Source organism: Ostrea edulis, chromosome 5 (genome assembly GCF_947568905.1).
Source record: "Ostrea edulis chromosome 5, xbOstEdul1.1, whole genome shotgun sequence".
Lineage (NCBI taxonomy): Eukaryota > Metazoa > Mollusca > Bivalvia > Ostreida > Ostreidae > Ostrea > Ostrea edulis.
Genome location: NC_079168.1, coordinates 47,917,792 through 47,935,432, shown reverse-complemented (window position 1 = coordinate 47,935,432; position 17,641 = coordinate 47,917,792). Strand labels below are relative to the sequence as shown.

The following is a 17,641-nucleotide window of genomic DNA, read 5'->3' as shown; positions in this document are numbered from 1 at the left end:
CTTTGCTTGACAGACATCAAACTTGGTACGCCAGTACATCTTCAGAAGAAAATGACCCCTATTGATTTTTATGGTCAAAGGTCAAGGGTCAAACTGGACATAGGAATATACTGTCCGTTCAATATCTCGAGAACCCTTTGCTTGACAGACATCAAACTTGATACATTGGTACATCTTCAAGAGAAGATGACCCCTATTGATTTTGAGGTCACATGGTTAAAGGTCAAGGGTCAAACTGGACATAGGAATATACTGTCCGTTCAATATCTTGAGAACCCTTTGCTTGACAGACATCAAACTTAGTACAGTGGTGAATATTCAGGAGGAGATGACTCCTATTGATTTTGAGGTCACATGGTCAAAAGTCAAACTGGACATAGTAATATACTGTCCACTCAATATCTTGATAACCCTTTTGCCTGACAGACATCAAACTTAGTACACTGGTACATCTTCAGGAGAAGATGACCCATATTGATTTTTAGGTCAAAAGTCAGTTGTTGAACTGGACATAGTAATATATTGTCTCCTATATTTTAAGAATTATTTGCTTGATTGACACCAAACTTGGTACACTGGTACAGCATAAGGAGTAGATGACCCCTATTGATTTTTAGGTCACATGGTCAATTCACTCTTGACATAGGAAGATATTGTCTGCTCAATATTTTGAATTGATGATACTACTATCAATTAAATGATGTGTGTGTATAACCCTTTTCAATTTTGCACCATGGGGGGGGGGGGGGGGGGGGGGATGGATATGTGTTTTACAAACATCTCTTGTTACTTCTTAGGTTTGTCTCAGCCATGACATAAGCAGGGCTCGAACTTATAACCTCTTAGTTTTGAAGCATGATTAGGCTTTAAGTTTAATTTGCAGAGGAATGGATTAGAAAAATCATTAAAAATCTTAGTACAGGTGTCAGTCAAAATATCTTATTTCGATTTGGCTTGGTTGTGATATTTTGACTAACTTGAGTCTAAATATCACAGCCAAGCTAAATCTCATTGGGTTTTACCAGTTATGTGCAGTGAAGCAATGTTTGTAAACCTAAGTCACCAACAATGAATAAACAAAAGGATGTGATTAAGAGTCTACTTGCATAAGAAAACACACAATATTTAGGGGATAATTTGAAACAAGATTCCCTAGCTCGAAGTCCAGGCAGGTTAGAGAATTCTTTGAATGCAGATAAGAATTTACAAAATAGGGATTCATTTGACTTTTTTGGTGAAAATATGGGAAGTTGCTGAATAATATGGGAGTGTTGACAGGTATGTGATGCTGTGCAGAGAAAAACTATAACTCAAAATAATATGTTACATCAGCTAAAATGAATGGGTGCACAGGATCTAATTTGGATATAGAATTACATGCATGCCTTATCATGACCAGTTTTAACCTTTAATATCTAATTTTGCATATATATATGATTTTTCTATTACATTTGTGCTGTCATTTTTAGTGAAAAACTATGATAAAATATACATCCACTATGCATGTTGACATAAAGTGTTGTGTAACAAATGACGTTCTTAGTTGTCAAAGATTCAATTATGAGTATGAATATGCATTTTCTATTGATTAAAGCGGAGCAGCTCAGTTTATTTGTATCTCGGGATTCCCCCAATTTTATGTGAATGCTGAAAAGACTGCATCCTTCAATATTCAGAATCTATAGAATTTGCCATAAGAGTATGCCATGTTATGTTGAGTTTACAACTAGTGATCTAGAGAATGGTTTTAACCCTAAGGCCTGGAGCTTAATTAAGTTCATCATGTTATTATGGCTGTACACGAATTGGTATATATTTGTTAAAAAAAATTTCATTGCATTGCAGTATTCTTCACGTGTAACTAACATGCCAAAATTGATGTAACAACAGTTACAATGGTGGTTTTGCCATGGAAAATAGCTTTAAAACACAAGTACTTGAGGATATGATAAGGTTCTCTTTATTTATAAACTGCTAATTTGCAGGTATTGTATTTTGGTATGGAATACAGGTAAACATTGTAAATATGTCTCAGAAAAGAAATTCATGCTGATGATCGAGTAATATGCCACCAATGTGGTATGGTAGAGGTCCTTTCCTCAATTATTTAAATTTCAGATATATTAATTAAATTTTGTAAATCAGTGCTATGCTTGAACTGAATAAATCTGATATTAAAAATATATAGCCTTTCCTGAATGAATTACATGTATACTTTTAATGTCATCCACATGTGTATAGGTTTCACTGAAATAAACATTTCCAAAGAACAAACAAGTCCTTATTTAAATTATCAACTACAAATAAGTTTTTACTCTTGGCAACAAGATACAGGCTTATACAGCATGTGATTAGAGATGAGATTAATCGGTGGTGTAACAATTTAATTTCTAAGACTCGGTATTATTTATACATCGTAAGTAGATGGATTTCATTGATAAATGATTTGTTTGAAACTCTTTTCCTCCCTCCCTTGTAATTTCTTAGTTTAAGACTTTGCACTAGACACATCATAAAATTTAGACAGCCTTACTTTGGCAGGATTTATAGTTTTATGCAATCTTTATGTAAGCTGCATTATTATCAACATTGAGAATGATATAGTGATTGGAACAAATTCTACCTGAATTGCACCTGATTTTGAATATACTGACATAGCTTAAGTACTGACTTTACAATGTTATGGTTCTCTCTCTCTCTCTCTCTCTCTCTCTCTCTCTCTCTCTCTATATATATATATCTATATATCTCTCTATATATATATATGTATATGAATTACAGTATAATAGTTCATATTTATTTGTAATTGAATATTTTGTAGATAATTGTGTGAGGGAGTTTGTAGTACTTGCACTTATATACTTCATAGCTGTCTTCTTTGTATGTAGGATCCAATAACAGTATATATATGAAACAACTGTTACTGCCTTCTGTTACATGAATCATAGGTCAACTATTGCACAATAATCACTTGCATTATAACCTGAATAATTAGTATTTGTGATTTTTAAGTGGCACAGACAGAATGGTATTTTTATGTCTAAATTATATGACAATTGGAATCTGCATTATTTACAAAATGTTAACAAGTTGGGATCAAAGGAATGGATAGAACACAGTGACAGATTTAGAGAGGGGGAAACAGCAGCCATATTTGATATAACAGGTGGCTCTCATGAAAATTATTGTTATGCTGCTTTAACTCAAGATTGTACTGGATCCTAAAATTAAAGTAAAAGCCAAAAACTGTTTAAGTTTTCAAAAGTTTCACGACATTAAAACAGTCGTGTTAATTGAAAATGATACTGCATGTGAATTAAGTTCTTCTAACCTGGGCCATCATCAGGATTTACCCAGGACTCAGTCCTCTGTTGTCTCTTCTGCTAAATCCTTGATCTGCCACTGGAACAGACAAAACACTTGATGTACATGTATAATTGTGTGTAACTTTGTAACATATGTACATGTATATTTACATTTCCAATGTTTTTGGCTTTGATATATTTAACAATTGTAATGATGTCTTGTATTGGTACATATTGTTGTTTGGTAGTACATATTGTCGTCGATGACAATAAGTACATAATACCCTCGCAGTACATATTGTCGCTGATGACAATAATGTGCGTAGATTACCGTTTTTTCCAATTTAAGATGTGTACATGCACACTGACGATATATTTGAATACTAAACTAGAAACTGACCCTGAGTAACTATATATTTTGTTTGTTTTAAGAAATGAATTATATGTGTATAAGAAAGTGATACCCGGTAGGTACGGAATAGTGCCATTCAAATGAAATTTTGATGATGAATTTTCAATAAAATTGGCATAATTATATTAAATGAATTCAATACCATGAATCTTGCTAAATCTGCAATAGTGTCATTGGTTAAAATGTTCTTTAAGATTTTTGGTTTAACTTTGAATTTACATCTCGCTTTCGTCTTTTTCTGGCAGAATCAGTCAGTATGTTTACAAGCACAGTGCCTGCATCCACATTTCACCCCAACTGGTGACCTCCAAGGTCAATGCACATTGTAGATTATGAACAGGAATCAGGAAGACATTAATTCATGAATCAACATTTCCTGCTCATTTGACAGGTTTATTGCTTCAGATCCACTCTGATTCAATGAGACTATATATATATATTAAATCACAAATATGTTATTCTATTTGTTTTTTATTTTTCAATATTTGTACCATTAGTTATAGCTTGTATTGCTAACAGCAAAATGTGTACTTCTGACCCTAAAGAAGTTGAATATGTAGCAGAATTATGTAGCCATTTTAGAGCATGCTTGCATGTGTACTATTAAAACTTGCCAAATGTACTGATGGGGCCACTTGATAATCTTAATTGTGATTTGCTATTTCGACATGTTTAAGTCTTTAATATGAATTATGTACAGTATGTACATTTATTGTAAAATTATGACAGATTTCATCCATCATCATATCTATAAAAGTAAGGAAGCTGATTAGCATTTAGCAAATTGGGGAAATGTCCTAAAATAGACAGATAAGCAGTTATAGAATGTATATGAAATATCCTTCCTGTGTGAGCAACAGCAAATTGTGATTATTACCAATATCAGACAAATTTAATACATCAGCTGTATATCTAACAATTAAAACCATGAAAGGGTTTCTAAAGAGACAAAATCCAACTCTTTGGATCAAGTTACTGTAGTAATGATAAATCTAATTATTATATACCTCCATATGCATTTATAAGATAATAAATGTTGGTATTCCAAAAAACATACAGTGAAATTATATTTGTGTACACAGTTTTGTTTGTGAGGGGTCGATATTTTCCACAAAAAATGTTGCGTTGATGCATCATGACGTCATCAGTTTCAGGGGATACTGATATGGAATAAAAAAAAACCACAGTATGGTGATCCGGAAAATCGGACCACACTCTGAAATCAACAGTATCAAAAAACAAAACATTGATGGGCAGGGATTGAAATTAACTTTTTTCACTACTAGCAAATTTTAGCTAGTGGATTATTTTCCAACTAGCAAAATTGAGCTTTTACTAGCATTTTTCAATCGATTGCTGTTTTACAGGAATTTAAGAAAACAAGCATATATCTATATCAAAATGTAGGGAAAATCTTTTAAAATCTTCTTTAAAGTGCGATAATAAAAATGATATTGAGAATTCTTTCATTTAAAATTTAATGAATTATCAGACAACATACATGTATCATTGGTGTATGATGAGGGTCATAGGGTACACTTGTGCGGCAAACTCGCTGACCAGAGATTACAACCTATTTACAACATCATGTGGTTTGAAATCTTGAAGACTGTTTGCGTCAATTCAAACTATATGTTCAAAACTTTAGGAAATTTCATCTAAAAAATTCTAGCTGGAAAAAAAACGTGAACTCTAAGTGTGTGACTATAGACTACAGAAGGACACTGCGTGAAGCGTGACACTAACACTTTCATGTGTTGTTTCATGTAAACATGGACGGAATCAACATGCTTGCTATTTAAATCGGACGTCTCTGAGACGCCCAAAGTGTGCATGAAGTAGGCCATCTTCGACATCACTGACTGAGATGACCTTGGCCTAGTTATTTATTCGATCCACGATTACTTTTTCAATACTTGTATATTCATTCTGTAAAGCATTTGTATGCACAAGACAAAATTATTGTAAACTTCAAAGTACAGCCCATAAACCAAGGAAATCCGGAAAAAAGATGGTGTTTTTTTCACTCGCAAAAAGCTGCGATCACTTGTGATTTTTCACTTGCTATTTCAATTTTTAACTCGCATTTAGCGAGTATTTCCCCTTAATTTCGTTGCCTGGATGGGTATATGATAAAATTGAAATTTTAAGACCAGACGTGATCCTAGCAATATGTATAGACTTATCATATTCTATTCCTGATAAATTTTTGTTACTTATTCATTTTTAGCTCTCTTGAGCCAAAAGCTTTTCTGATCGCCTGTTGTCCATTGTCTGTCCGTCTGTCTGTAATCTTCTTATATTTTCGACTTCTTCCCCAGAACCACTGGGCCAATTTCAACCAAACTTGGCAAAAAGTATACTTGGAAGAAGGGCTTTCAAGTTTGTTAAAATGAAGGGTCATGCCCACTTCAAATGAGATAATCACAAAAATGCAAAAATAAAGTGGGGTAATTTAAAAATCTACTTCTCAAGAACCACTGGGCCAAAAGAGCTGAAATTTACATGAAAGCTTCCTGACATAGTGCAGACTCAAGTTTGTAAAAATCAAGCCCCCTTCCTCCAGGGGTAGGATGGGGCCAAAATAGGGTATTAAAGTTTTGCATACAAATATATAGGGGGAATCTTTAAGTATGGGCCAAGGTGACTCAGGTGAGTGATGTGGCCCATGGGCCTATTGTTCATGCAGGATATGAAGCAAATGACTTAACATGGGACTGGTAGAGGACATGCATTGCTATGCAATACTTAATTTAAAATTTTTTTTTTCTTTATGGAAATCATATATATATTATTTTGCTTTTTGTTGTAGAACTCGCAAACAGGAACCCCAGTCACCTTAAAGGTGGATCCAAAGGGCTACATCCTGTACTGGAAAGATCAAAACAAGGTAGGTTTCATGGGAAGGTCATAAGTCACTTTAGAGAGGTGAATAGTTTCAAACATTTATGTGTATTGAAGGCAAGTGCAGAACGTAGATTCTGGGACATGCATCACTGGTGTAAATGTGCAATTGCAGACATCCCAAGATGGAGCATGAAGACTCAGCTAAAAAATCATTATTGTCAATTTTGTAATGATAAAGGATTATATTCTTCCATGTTTTATGTTTTGATCGATGTATTACCAAATTTAGAACTAATATACAGAGAAGCTTTTTCATAATTTAATCCCTATATGAAGAAATCAACCATACAAGAAAACAGGGTAATATAGGCAACTGTAAAAAGAAAAAAACAATGTCCGTAACTGATAGGAAAGCCTGAAAAAGGTTGTCTTAAACTGTTGAATTAAGTTTTTTTGGTGTGTCTTTTATTATTGTTGTTGAATCCTAATCCCAATGATTAAATATTTCATGTAAATGGTAAATGAATATATATTTAAGTTTTATACATTTGAAGCCCTCCTCCCTCCTATTTTGGTAACGATACCTTGAGATCCATTCATATGCCTATATATGACTGCCTTCACCTTCCCTTCTCCTTCTCAGGGGAAAATTAATGAATAATTGAGGAAATAATAACTGCTTGAAGTAAAATTCATTTGACAATATTTCCTTATTTTAGCTCACCTGAGCTGATAGATAGATAAAGTAAGCTTTTCAGATCATCTTTTGCCTAACATCCCTTTTTTTTTTTTTTTTTTTTTTATAAAAGTCATAATAGCTGAACATCAGCAGGGTCTCTTGTTTCTTGTAAGTTTTCATCATGGCTTCAATTAAAAACATACTATTTATTGTACCTTGAAGAGAGGTGATCGAGGTGACACATGAATAAGGTGAAGATAACGAACAGTGATCAATCTCATAACTCCTATAAGCAATACAAAATAGAGAATTGGGCAAACACGGACCCCTAGACACACCAGAGATGGGATCAGGTGCCTAGGAGGAGTAAACATCCCCTGTTGACCGGTCACACCTGCCATGAGCCAAATATCTTGATCAGGTAAACGGAGTTATCCTTAGTCAAAATGAGTGTGCCAAGAATGGTCTAACAATTGGTATGAAACATGTCAGACAGCATTTGACCCAATGATAGGTTGTATTGGCAAACTAGATCGTTATAACGACCATAGCATTTGCAAAATACTGACTTTAAACAAGACTATATAAAAGAATTATTACATTGCTTTATTTTTATAATACTGCAAAGATCCCAACACATACTCAAAATACATAAAGAAAATTGAAAAGAAATGGAATAAAAACAAATGCTCTTATTATGATACTTTGAATCTTTTACAGTTGTACATATATTTATAGTTTGGGGAGCTGATGTACAATTTTATTAGTGTTTATTATGTTAAAACAGTTTTTGCCTTATTTGACTTGTCTTGACATATACAATCGTATCTTGTCTACATTGAATATCAATCGGATCACCTCACCAGTTTCCTTCACATGCTACTCTGTCTTCCATGCAACGGGAAAGAATGAAGTGATCTAATGGCATTGGATATTTGCCTTTGCTCAGTATTATGATTCCACCATTGGGATTTGTGCAAAGTGCCAGCAATTTCTGGACATGAATTTCTTGCTTCTCTGGAGATCAAATACTTGAGTCAAGTCCAGTCTTCAGCAGTCAGTCTATTATATCAAATGTGAACCAAAATTAGATTATGTTTGTTATTTTGTTTTGCATCCCTTTGAGAGATTTTCATTGAAGTGCCACAAACTTTATAGTGATGGTGCTTTAACGTACTAATGCCTGCAGTCACACTGGACCTCTGTTTAGAAGGTCATAACAGTAAGACTTGCGACTCGCACTTCTAAATGCCAAATGTTTTGCGAAGGAGCAATCACTTCCTATGTTTTTGTCGAAGGTATTATGTAGCCATGGCACAAGCAGGGTTCAAACACACAACTTTGAAACATGAAGAAAATGCTTTAACCACTTAGCCACTATGACCAGTACATTAGATATTGTTGGTGCTTTCCAAAATATTGCTTTATATATATATATATATATATATATATATATATATATATAAACAGAATCGGTAACCTGATGTATTCCTAACAAAAGGCCTTAAGTACTTCTGAGAGGAAATAACTACAGTACTGTAAAAGTGGTTATTTTCATGTGGGGGAAATTTACACTGATTACGTGGTCACATAATAAGTGCATAAATTTCCCCCATGCGTATAGTTAAAAATATTTGATATGATATGTATATCATATTCAGTTAACGCATATTTTCCCCTGATGCATAATACTGGATGTGGGAAAACGCATACTTAACCCCTAGCGTGAAAAAAAACTACTTTTACAATATACATATATTTTCCTATAGATTTCTGAATGATGGGATGTTGTGTTGCATTTTCATCACAGGAGTTGTCACTGGTCAATCACATTAGTTACTGACCACTTTCGACTATTTGTAAAAACTTTCATGAACATTCAAGATTTAGGTTGATAACATCCACAATGAAATATTTTGATTTCATTTAAAACTTCACACCTATATGAAATGAACTATTTTAGGAATAGCATAATTTAAGCACATCCGTGTTTTATGATAATCAGCTCCATAGATAATGATTTATTTTTTGCAGTTACCCACATCACCCTGGTTTTTGTACAGTTGATTTCTTCATTTAGGGATTAAACCTTTGTATTTAATTTTTATATCTAGTAACACATAAGTTAAAACATGAAACAGAAGAGTATTCCCTTTGGTGATTACAGTGTATTACAAAATTGACAACAGTAATATTTAGCAGAATCAGTGCCCTTAATCTTGGGATGTACGTAACGCAGCAGTTACGAATATCACATTTACACCATCGATGCATTTATGGTAGGAAATTTGATGAATCAAAATGAGCATCATACTCTGGGATTTAGAAAATTAAAAATATAGTATTTTATAATGAAGTTTATGGTAGACAATGCTTGATGTAATGAAGACTTGGTGACATATAACATTTTCTTTAATAGGAATAGCAAATAGATTTATATCACAAATGCAGAAATATATAGACATCATACAGTACTATGTTCTTTATCCTATCTATGTTATCTGGTAAGCTCATTGAATTAAACCTTGTAAGGATGCCAATGTTTTGATCATGAGCTCAAGCTTCACAGGAGTTTGGCTTGATTTTACAATGAAATTGCTATTTTTTCTTTTGTAAAACTAATTAATATATACTTAACATCCATTACAATATCCTGAAGCATTGTTAGGTCTCCTAAGTAAACTCAGGTGACCTTTTGCAAGTGGTCATCATCAGTCGTCTGTTGTACGTTAACAATTGAACATTTCAAACTATTTCTTAAAAATTAACATCCCAATTTGTTTCAAATTTGGTACGAAGATCTTCATTATAGTCATTTACCAAAATTGTAAATTTTAAAAATCTTCTCCATCAGAAAATTGTTGCTTACAGACATGTAAAAGTATTTTCCAAGAAATTGTTTTCTTAAGAAATATTTAAAATTTGCAAATTCAGTTGACCCACAAAAATACAACTTTATCTGCAGCAGAAACAACCAGATGTACTGTAGTTTGCAATTATGAAACATAGGCATATGATAAGGCCTTATTTATCAGTGTAATCTTTATTGTAATAGTTTTCAACTATCAATCATGTAACAGTTATATGATTTGGATTTTGAAAAATTTTCAGGTGAAAAACAATGCAATACGCAATTTACCAGAAAATGGTTCTTCAATGATTGGGGTACATTCAGTATTCTGTCAAACACTGGGATGGGTAGTACAGGGTGTACATGAACATTATAGACTGGTTATGTAGATGACAATAAATGTTATAAAAGCGTGTATTTTGTTTATAATAGCCGGTGCATCAAACTGACCATATCAAGAAATTGTTTGAATTAGGCCTTTGATTTTTAATTTGTAATAATCATTCATTTCCTCTTGGACACGATCGATACCTTTAACAAAGAAAGACAGTGAGTGAATTTTGAGTTTCATTTGAGCTATTTTATTCTCAAACAATCATAAACTTACTAAATTTGAGTATCCTTTCAGTTCGGGTGTATGCATAACAGCTGGTAATCATTCTTTCAGCAATATATGAACATAACGATTAGCATTAGTACCCACTGGGTGTGGATGAAAATTGCTTTGCATCTCATTCTACAAAAGAGTTCAACAAAGTTAAACAACTATATGACAACTTGACAATTGCATATTGTTCTCTTACAGATTATTAAAAGGTGTCTAAAATTGCTCTGACCAGGTCTAAACATTTTCCTCTTATTGCTCTGTGCTTGTGTCTCGGTCTGTTAATATACGACTTGTAAGGAAGTATAACATTATTACCTATCAAAATTGTCATGAATGAAAACTAGGATATTTGTATTATTGCTGTGGTTTTGCAAATATAAGATTATGTCTTATGTAGTTAGAAATGGCAATTTCTGTGTAAAATCAATATAGGAAAAAAACCTTTTAAAAAACCTCTGGGACTCAAAACTTGAAATCTATAGATTGCCAGCTAACACCATAATTCATTGAACTTACCAGATGTGTGAAGAATCCTTAAAGGAGGAAGAATATATTTCTGATTTTACATTTTGCATTTTTGTTGTACATGTACTTCCTTTGGAAAACTTTGTGACAATGTGATATTATTTCTCCCTAAAATGGAGAAAAGTTGGTGATTTGACAAAAATTGACTAGAACCTGTGACTAATGTGCCACCCAATTTCAGACGTCCAAAGATGACAGCTCAGTAAGTATTAGGGCATGGATTGACACAACCATTCCTAATTTAATTTATAGAGAAAAGAGGCATGAGATAGTCTTTTGTTTTTGTTATCATGTACATGGCAGTATGTTTAGAAGCAGTCTAAAGTTCACAATCACCATTTTCCACTTAAAAGCTGCTTAGTTCAGCAGTGAAAGAAGAGGGAAATTTCTCTTGACTGTTTATAGAACTTCTTTTGTGTACAGAGTTACAAGCAGTATTGGTCTTCTCAATGGGATGAACTAGCTTTAGCGATTGTAATCTTATGTTGACTGTTAGTGTATTAGCTGATTGGATTGGATAATAGACAGTAATAAGAGGAATTGCAGGAAAGTTTCAAACCTGATAATAGGCTGATAGGAAAAGGGGGTCCAGCCTCCTTTCACTTCAGAAAATCTTTTATATAAAATTCACATAGAAAATTAGAAAATCCACAAAAAATTGTCCAAGAAAATGTATAAATTTTGAAACTGTCCCCTACAGGCCTTACTATAATTTTGCCTTGACTATGATTAAGGAAGTATGTATTGCATTACTCTTCTCTTTTGGTCCTCTCCCACTTTGAATTTGCTTCCTATATGGGCCTGCATAATGTCACAGCAGTGAAGAAAGTATGTTGTGTATCCCCTTTTTATTTTGGCCCTTCGTCTTCGGAATTGCTTCATATGTTGGCCAGTATACTAATTTGTTTAATTAATGTATGCTGTTTTATGTTATTCACTCTGTACAGATATCACAAATTTTGAACTTGGGATGTGCATGGTGCTCTTGACTATAGCAATGAGGGTTCTTTATCATGCCAAAGCCATGACACTGAACCTCTGTTTTTGAAGTCATGTCTGAAAGACCCGTGATTTTTACTTATAATGATGGGTGTTCAAGGAACAGTCACTAGCTTTGTTCAAGAGGAATAACACATCAGAGAAATCTGATATGGATGGAGTGTGGAAATTATGTACAATGATATTTTGAAATGGAAAAGTTTCAAATTTACCTTATTTAGTTAAAAAATGCAGTTTTTGTGGAAAGTTCAGGGTTCAAAATTATGTCATGTCCGTAAGTCCGAGACTAAGTTACAAAACATGCTGGAGTAGTAAACTTTTCCTAAAGTGGAAACATAAAAAGAATGTCATATTTGCAAGTAATATCCTGGATATGATACGTATGAGCAACGAAATAACATTATATAATAAGAATTCCATGTATTGAATTACTCCCTGAATACTTGAATTATCATTTATTTAGTATGTGTATCAGTCAAATTCAGATGATGAAAGTTCGTATGTGAAACTTAAGGTATTCAATGTATAATGACCATATTTCATATCTAATAAATGGATGGTTGAATATTTGTAATCATGGTATCATTTTGAAGGGTTCATCAAATAAAATTAATCCACCATAGGAATTTTCAAAATTTTGTTTACCGTTTGATTTATTTCACCTAGAATTTAACATTGAAGTATATGGGAAAAGCATGTTTTATTACAATATTTTAAAAACAAATTATATTTTCATACTAATCTCTTGGTAGAAAGTTACATACACTTTCTTTTTATGAAAATATGAAATAAAATTAATCATTGACCACACACATTTTTAGAAAATTAGATTTTTCTAATTTTTACAAAGGGCAGACAACTCTTCCAAAAAGTCTTAAGCGCAAAAAGGTCAGCTTCTTATCATTTACCAGTCTTGTGAATTTCATCTGCTTCACTTTCACCATTATTTAACAATAAACTTTTAAGTTGATCTAAATCCTTCAAAATTGTTCATTATCCTTTCATTATACATGGAATACCTTAACTGAGCAGATTCATTTATGCAGTGATGAATATTTGTCCCACTCCCACATGTAAACAAATAGTTTTGCGCCTTACTATGTATGAAAGTACTCCAAAGGGAAATAACTTTGACATATCTCAAAACTGACGATTGATTAAGATTTGTTTTAGATGTTTGAGCTTATATGGTCGAATACCTGCTTGTTAAGCGTTTGTGTCACACTGACTTGCTGACCTTCCAAACATGTGGGGTTGGGTCAGTCACTCCATGGTTATTGAATGCTTCTAAAGAAAACAAAATAAAGTATGGTTTCCAAGCTGAGTTTTTCTACAGTAGGTTTTAGAAACTGTATTGTTTGCTTCTGTGAAATTTTTAGATTGATTATATCAATTTAAAATACCATTGAAGAAAAATTATTCTGTGTTATCATTTTATATGATAGTGAACGGATTAGTGAACAAGTGAACAAATGATAGTCACAAGGCCATATGGACTATATAGTGCTTGAAAAAAGTTAATTTTGAACCCTGAAAAAAAAAACCAATTAAAAACCCCTGCTAGACTTGAACCCATGACCTACTGAGCTACCCAGCTATAGGCAATAACAATTATGATGAAAAGAAATAATGAAATATGTATTATTTTCAGTCATGTTTCAGAAGGAAGTCATCCATTATGACAATTATTCCTCCTTCAAGCCCCCATCACACCAAACTCATTTCCAGAAGGACTTATCTCGAGAACCACTGAGTCAGAAAAGTTGAAATTTACTTGAAATCTTCCTGACATGGATAAGAGTCAAGTTTGTTCATATAATGACCCCCAGGTGTAGGGTTGGAATGCAATAGTGGGTCATATTTTTATATTAAGATATACAGCTAGAAAAGATTTTAGTATCTTTTTCTCAAGAACAACTTGACCCAGTTGCACAAAGGTTTTTTAATTAAATTGCCATTAACTCTTACATTTATATAGTGTTAACTAGACGTTAAATGTCAATTAAACTTAACTAACTTTTGTGCAACTGGGTTCAGGACCATTGTTAATATACATTATGGGGATATGCAAGGAAACATCTTTAAAAATCTTCATCTCTTCAACAATAGCATCTTCACAACTCAAGGGTTATTGATTCGTTACCTCGCACTAACCCTTGACATCAGTCGCTATATAAAAGTTGGGCTCATTAGACTATTCTGCAATCCACTATAAATAAAAGATCCAATGAAATCACTGCATCTCACGATTTCATACAACATGCGCAATTGTAATATTTACACCACTAATGAAGTTTATTGATAGTAGATCAAGTTTAGAAACCTTTTTGCATAAGAGAATATTGCTTAAACGATTGAAATAGCCATAACTGTAGGTATCAATACATGTGGTTTTATTTGAATCTCTCACTTCGCGTTGTTATAAATAGAACCACATTCTCATTGGTTCCCACTCGATCTTCATTGTGGAAACAATCAGAATGAGCCCAACTTTTTGATAGTCACTGATGTCAAGGGTTTAAGTGCGAAGTAACAAATCAATAATCCTTGACTTGTGAAGATGCAACAATAGAGCCATGATTAGTCATCTTCAGCTTGTTCAAATTCACGTTTGTTCAATTCAAAGACCCCAGGAGTGGAATGGGGCCACAATATATGAGAATATGCAGGAAATTAATTTAATTTTTTTTTGAAGATTAGCAGGGCCACACTAAATCATATCCAAATGCAAATGCTCCCAAGCTCGATGCCCAAGACTACTAGATTTCATTTCGGGCTAGTAAAATATGAGTACGCACTGGCCCGACGGGCTAGTAAAAAATACGACTTGTGTATGGTACAAATTGTCGTTAGAAATCATCAGAGATTGAAGTCTTTAAAACGCTTCAGTCATCGACTCTATCTTAATACTTCGACGAGCTTCTCGATGACATGATAACGGTGCCAAAGGATTTTGACCTACTTTTAAGAAAATCAAACCTAGGAATTATCCTTTGAACTGTGGTTTAGGACTTTCATATTTTGTTGATAGATTTCTCATGACACTTACTTCATGTCATGTTTTTTTTTAATTAAGTATGACATTGTACCATGGTTATGTTGTGACCCTATGGGGTTAGGTTGATATCACAATATGGGGTCAAAATTTTTAATGGGAATAAATATTGCATAAAATCTTTTAAAAATCACAGTAGCTCAGAAAAATAGCAGGGCCTAGGTGACTCATGGTTCTCTTGTTCATAGTATGTTTTGACAATTTGCAAAAAATATGTTTCATGGAAAATGCAATGGCATTAGCTCACATAAATCAATGAGTGATTTACAGTAATGCCACTGTAGTTATCCCCCCTCCTCATGATCACTTTTTTTGCCCCCCCCCCCCCCCCCCCAACTGATATTGCTATCTATATTAGGCCACTGTAGCAAAGGTTCTTTATATAGCAAATATATATGTTATAATAGAGCTTTGTTTTTATGTTCTTTACATCAAAGGACTTAATTTCATGTCTGTAAAGCTGAACATTTATCATAGACTTGAATTCTTAATTTCCTTTTATAAAGTGAACAATTTCCCTATTGAGCCATCAAAATCATTAATTATAGATAGATAACTCTTGGTTTCCTAGTATTAGTTGCAAAAAACATGGCCATGATATATAAATTTTGTAGTAATGTTAATAAATTGATAAGCATTATGCTCTTGGTTCCATTGAAAGACAGATGTACTTGAGAGATTTTTATTTGTTGCCTGTCTGCCACTATGAGTCTTGCATGTCCAAAGAAATATTTTGATAGAACAACAATTTATGTTACATATTATTCTTATTCTTGTAGTTGTATTTAGGATGAATGATTTAGTTATCTCTTTTTTCACTTTTGATTTTAGTTCTTTAGTTTACATAAATCCTTGTAAACATGTATGCTAATTAAGTATTAGTGTGCTTTTGGCAGCAAGTTAATTTTTGTACCATACATATGATATTAAAAATGGTGTTGTGGTTATGTACTTGGGTTGGAGTGTTTTGGTAATCTGTGATATTTTGGTAGTTGAGATATAATAATATACTGATGTGTATGCCAGATTGCTAGTAGTATAAAACTTAAATGTGTCGGAATATGTTTTGGGAAATCCCAGAACCAGCCAGACCAGCTGGAAACACCCTACAATATATGAATCTCAGGGATCCAAGTTTGACCATACATGTGTATAATAATTATGTCTGTAATATGATTTGTTTTACTCAGAATTGCATGAAATCATATACTATGAGTACACCAATGGTTGAAAACTCAATGAAATTATAGGGCTGGCTATATATACTCAAAGGTGGCTAGCCTTGTTCAAAATCTGCTAGTAACAGTTGTGATTTTGAGTTTTGTGATGTGTATAGTTTACATGAAATGAATTCTCTGATATTTAAGCTTATTTGTGAAATTTGCTGTTGTACACTGACTGTTTAAAGTTAGCTGAATCGCCAGGCTCTCATATGAAATTTTGTCTCCACCTGAAATCGACGGCATCTTGGGTGGTTGGGCAAGCTGTAATTTCCAACTCTGATATAGCTGAAGAATTTTTGGATATATATGTCACAGCTGAGATGAATGCTGAATAGATGATTGGGTATTATGAAAGTATTCCTCTACATTTTCTATACCTCAGATGTTTGAACAAAACAGGAAAGAAAATTAAGCTACTTGCTTTCAAGGGCTATATATTTCTGATGTTATGATATATATTCCTATTAATTGTTATGTGTGAATGTCCATTATGATTAACATCATATACCAGGCTCTGAGATTGTATGAGTTCAATTAGCTTTTCCCCAGTTCTTTTTTGTTGTACATTATACCCCTCAGAAATTCTTCATACTACTCTTCAGAAGTCCAAATGGTGTGATAAAGCCAAAAATGAATATATATCCATATGCCAAATTACAAAAATGGATATAGCACTTATTATCTTTGTCTTTATGATAAGTACATTGAATGAAAGTTACCCATTATGTCTTATCTACTACAGTGTTTTTCACACCAATTTTAAAAGCTACCCTATTTCTATTGATTTGGGGAAAAATCGTCAGCATGTTTGGTTATGGGGAATTTTTCAGTGATGAATTCATCCATGAATAAAAAATCATATAAGTATTGATTTTTAATTATTAAGTATAGCTATTTTGCAACTCACATTCAAATTGTATGACATTAGCATGTATGGTATGAAATTGACATTATACAGGGTTCTAAAAATGCTTGATTAAATGACAAAACATTCTCATCAAGAGCTAATGACACAATAATAGCTAGGTTGTACTTAGAATATTCATTGCAAATTCATTTTATGAAGTTTGAAATGATAAAACTTTAATCATTTTGTACTTGGAAAATTTTGACACCATTTTGGGAATTGTTGACAATT

General features: G+C 32.9%; 1 protein-coding gene across 15 annotated transcripts in view; it reads left to right on the top strand.

The window, feature by feature from the left end:
- The window catches only part of LOC125652508 (1-phosphatidylinositol 4,5-bisphosphate phosphodiesterase beta-1-like), a 144,867-nt gene that overhangs the window by 18,913 nt on the left and 108,313 nt on the right, over nucleotides 1-17,641 (top strand). For 9 of the 15 annotated variants that reach the window (XM_048881750.2, XM_048881745.2, XM_048881749.2 and 6 more), the window contains exons 2-3: nucleotides 6,530-6,607; nucleotides 11,408-11,428. In XM_048881750.2, the coding sequence (XP_048737707.2) occupies nucleotides 6,530-6,607; nucleotides 11,408-11,428 (99 nt within the window). The remainder of the gene's footprint in view (nucleotides 1-6,529; nucleotides 6,608-11,407; nucleotides 11,429-17,641) is intronic. The other 6 variants (XM_056164646.1, XM_056164643.1, XM_056164645.1 and 3 more) reach the window with 1 other exon arrangement.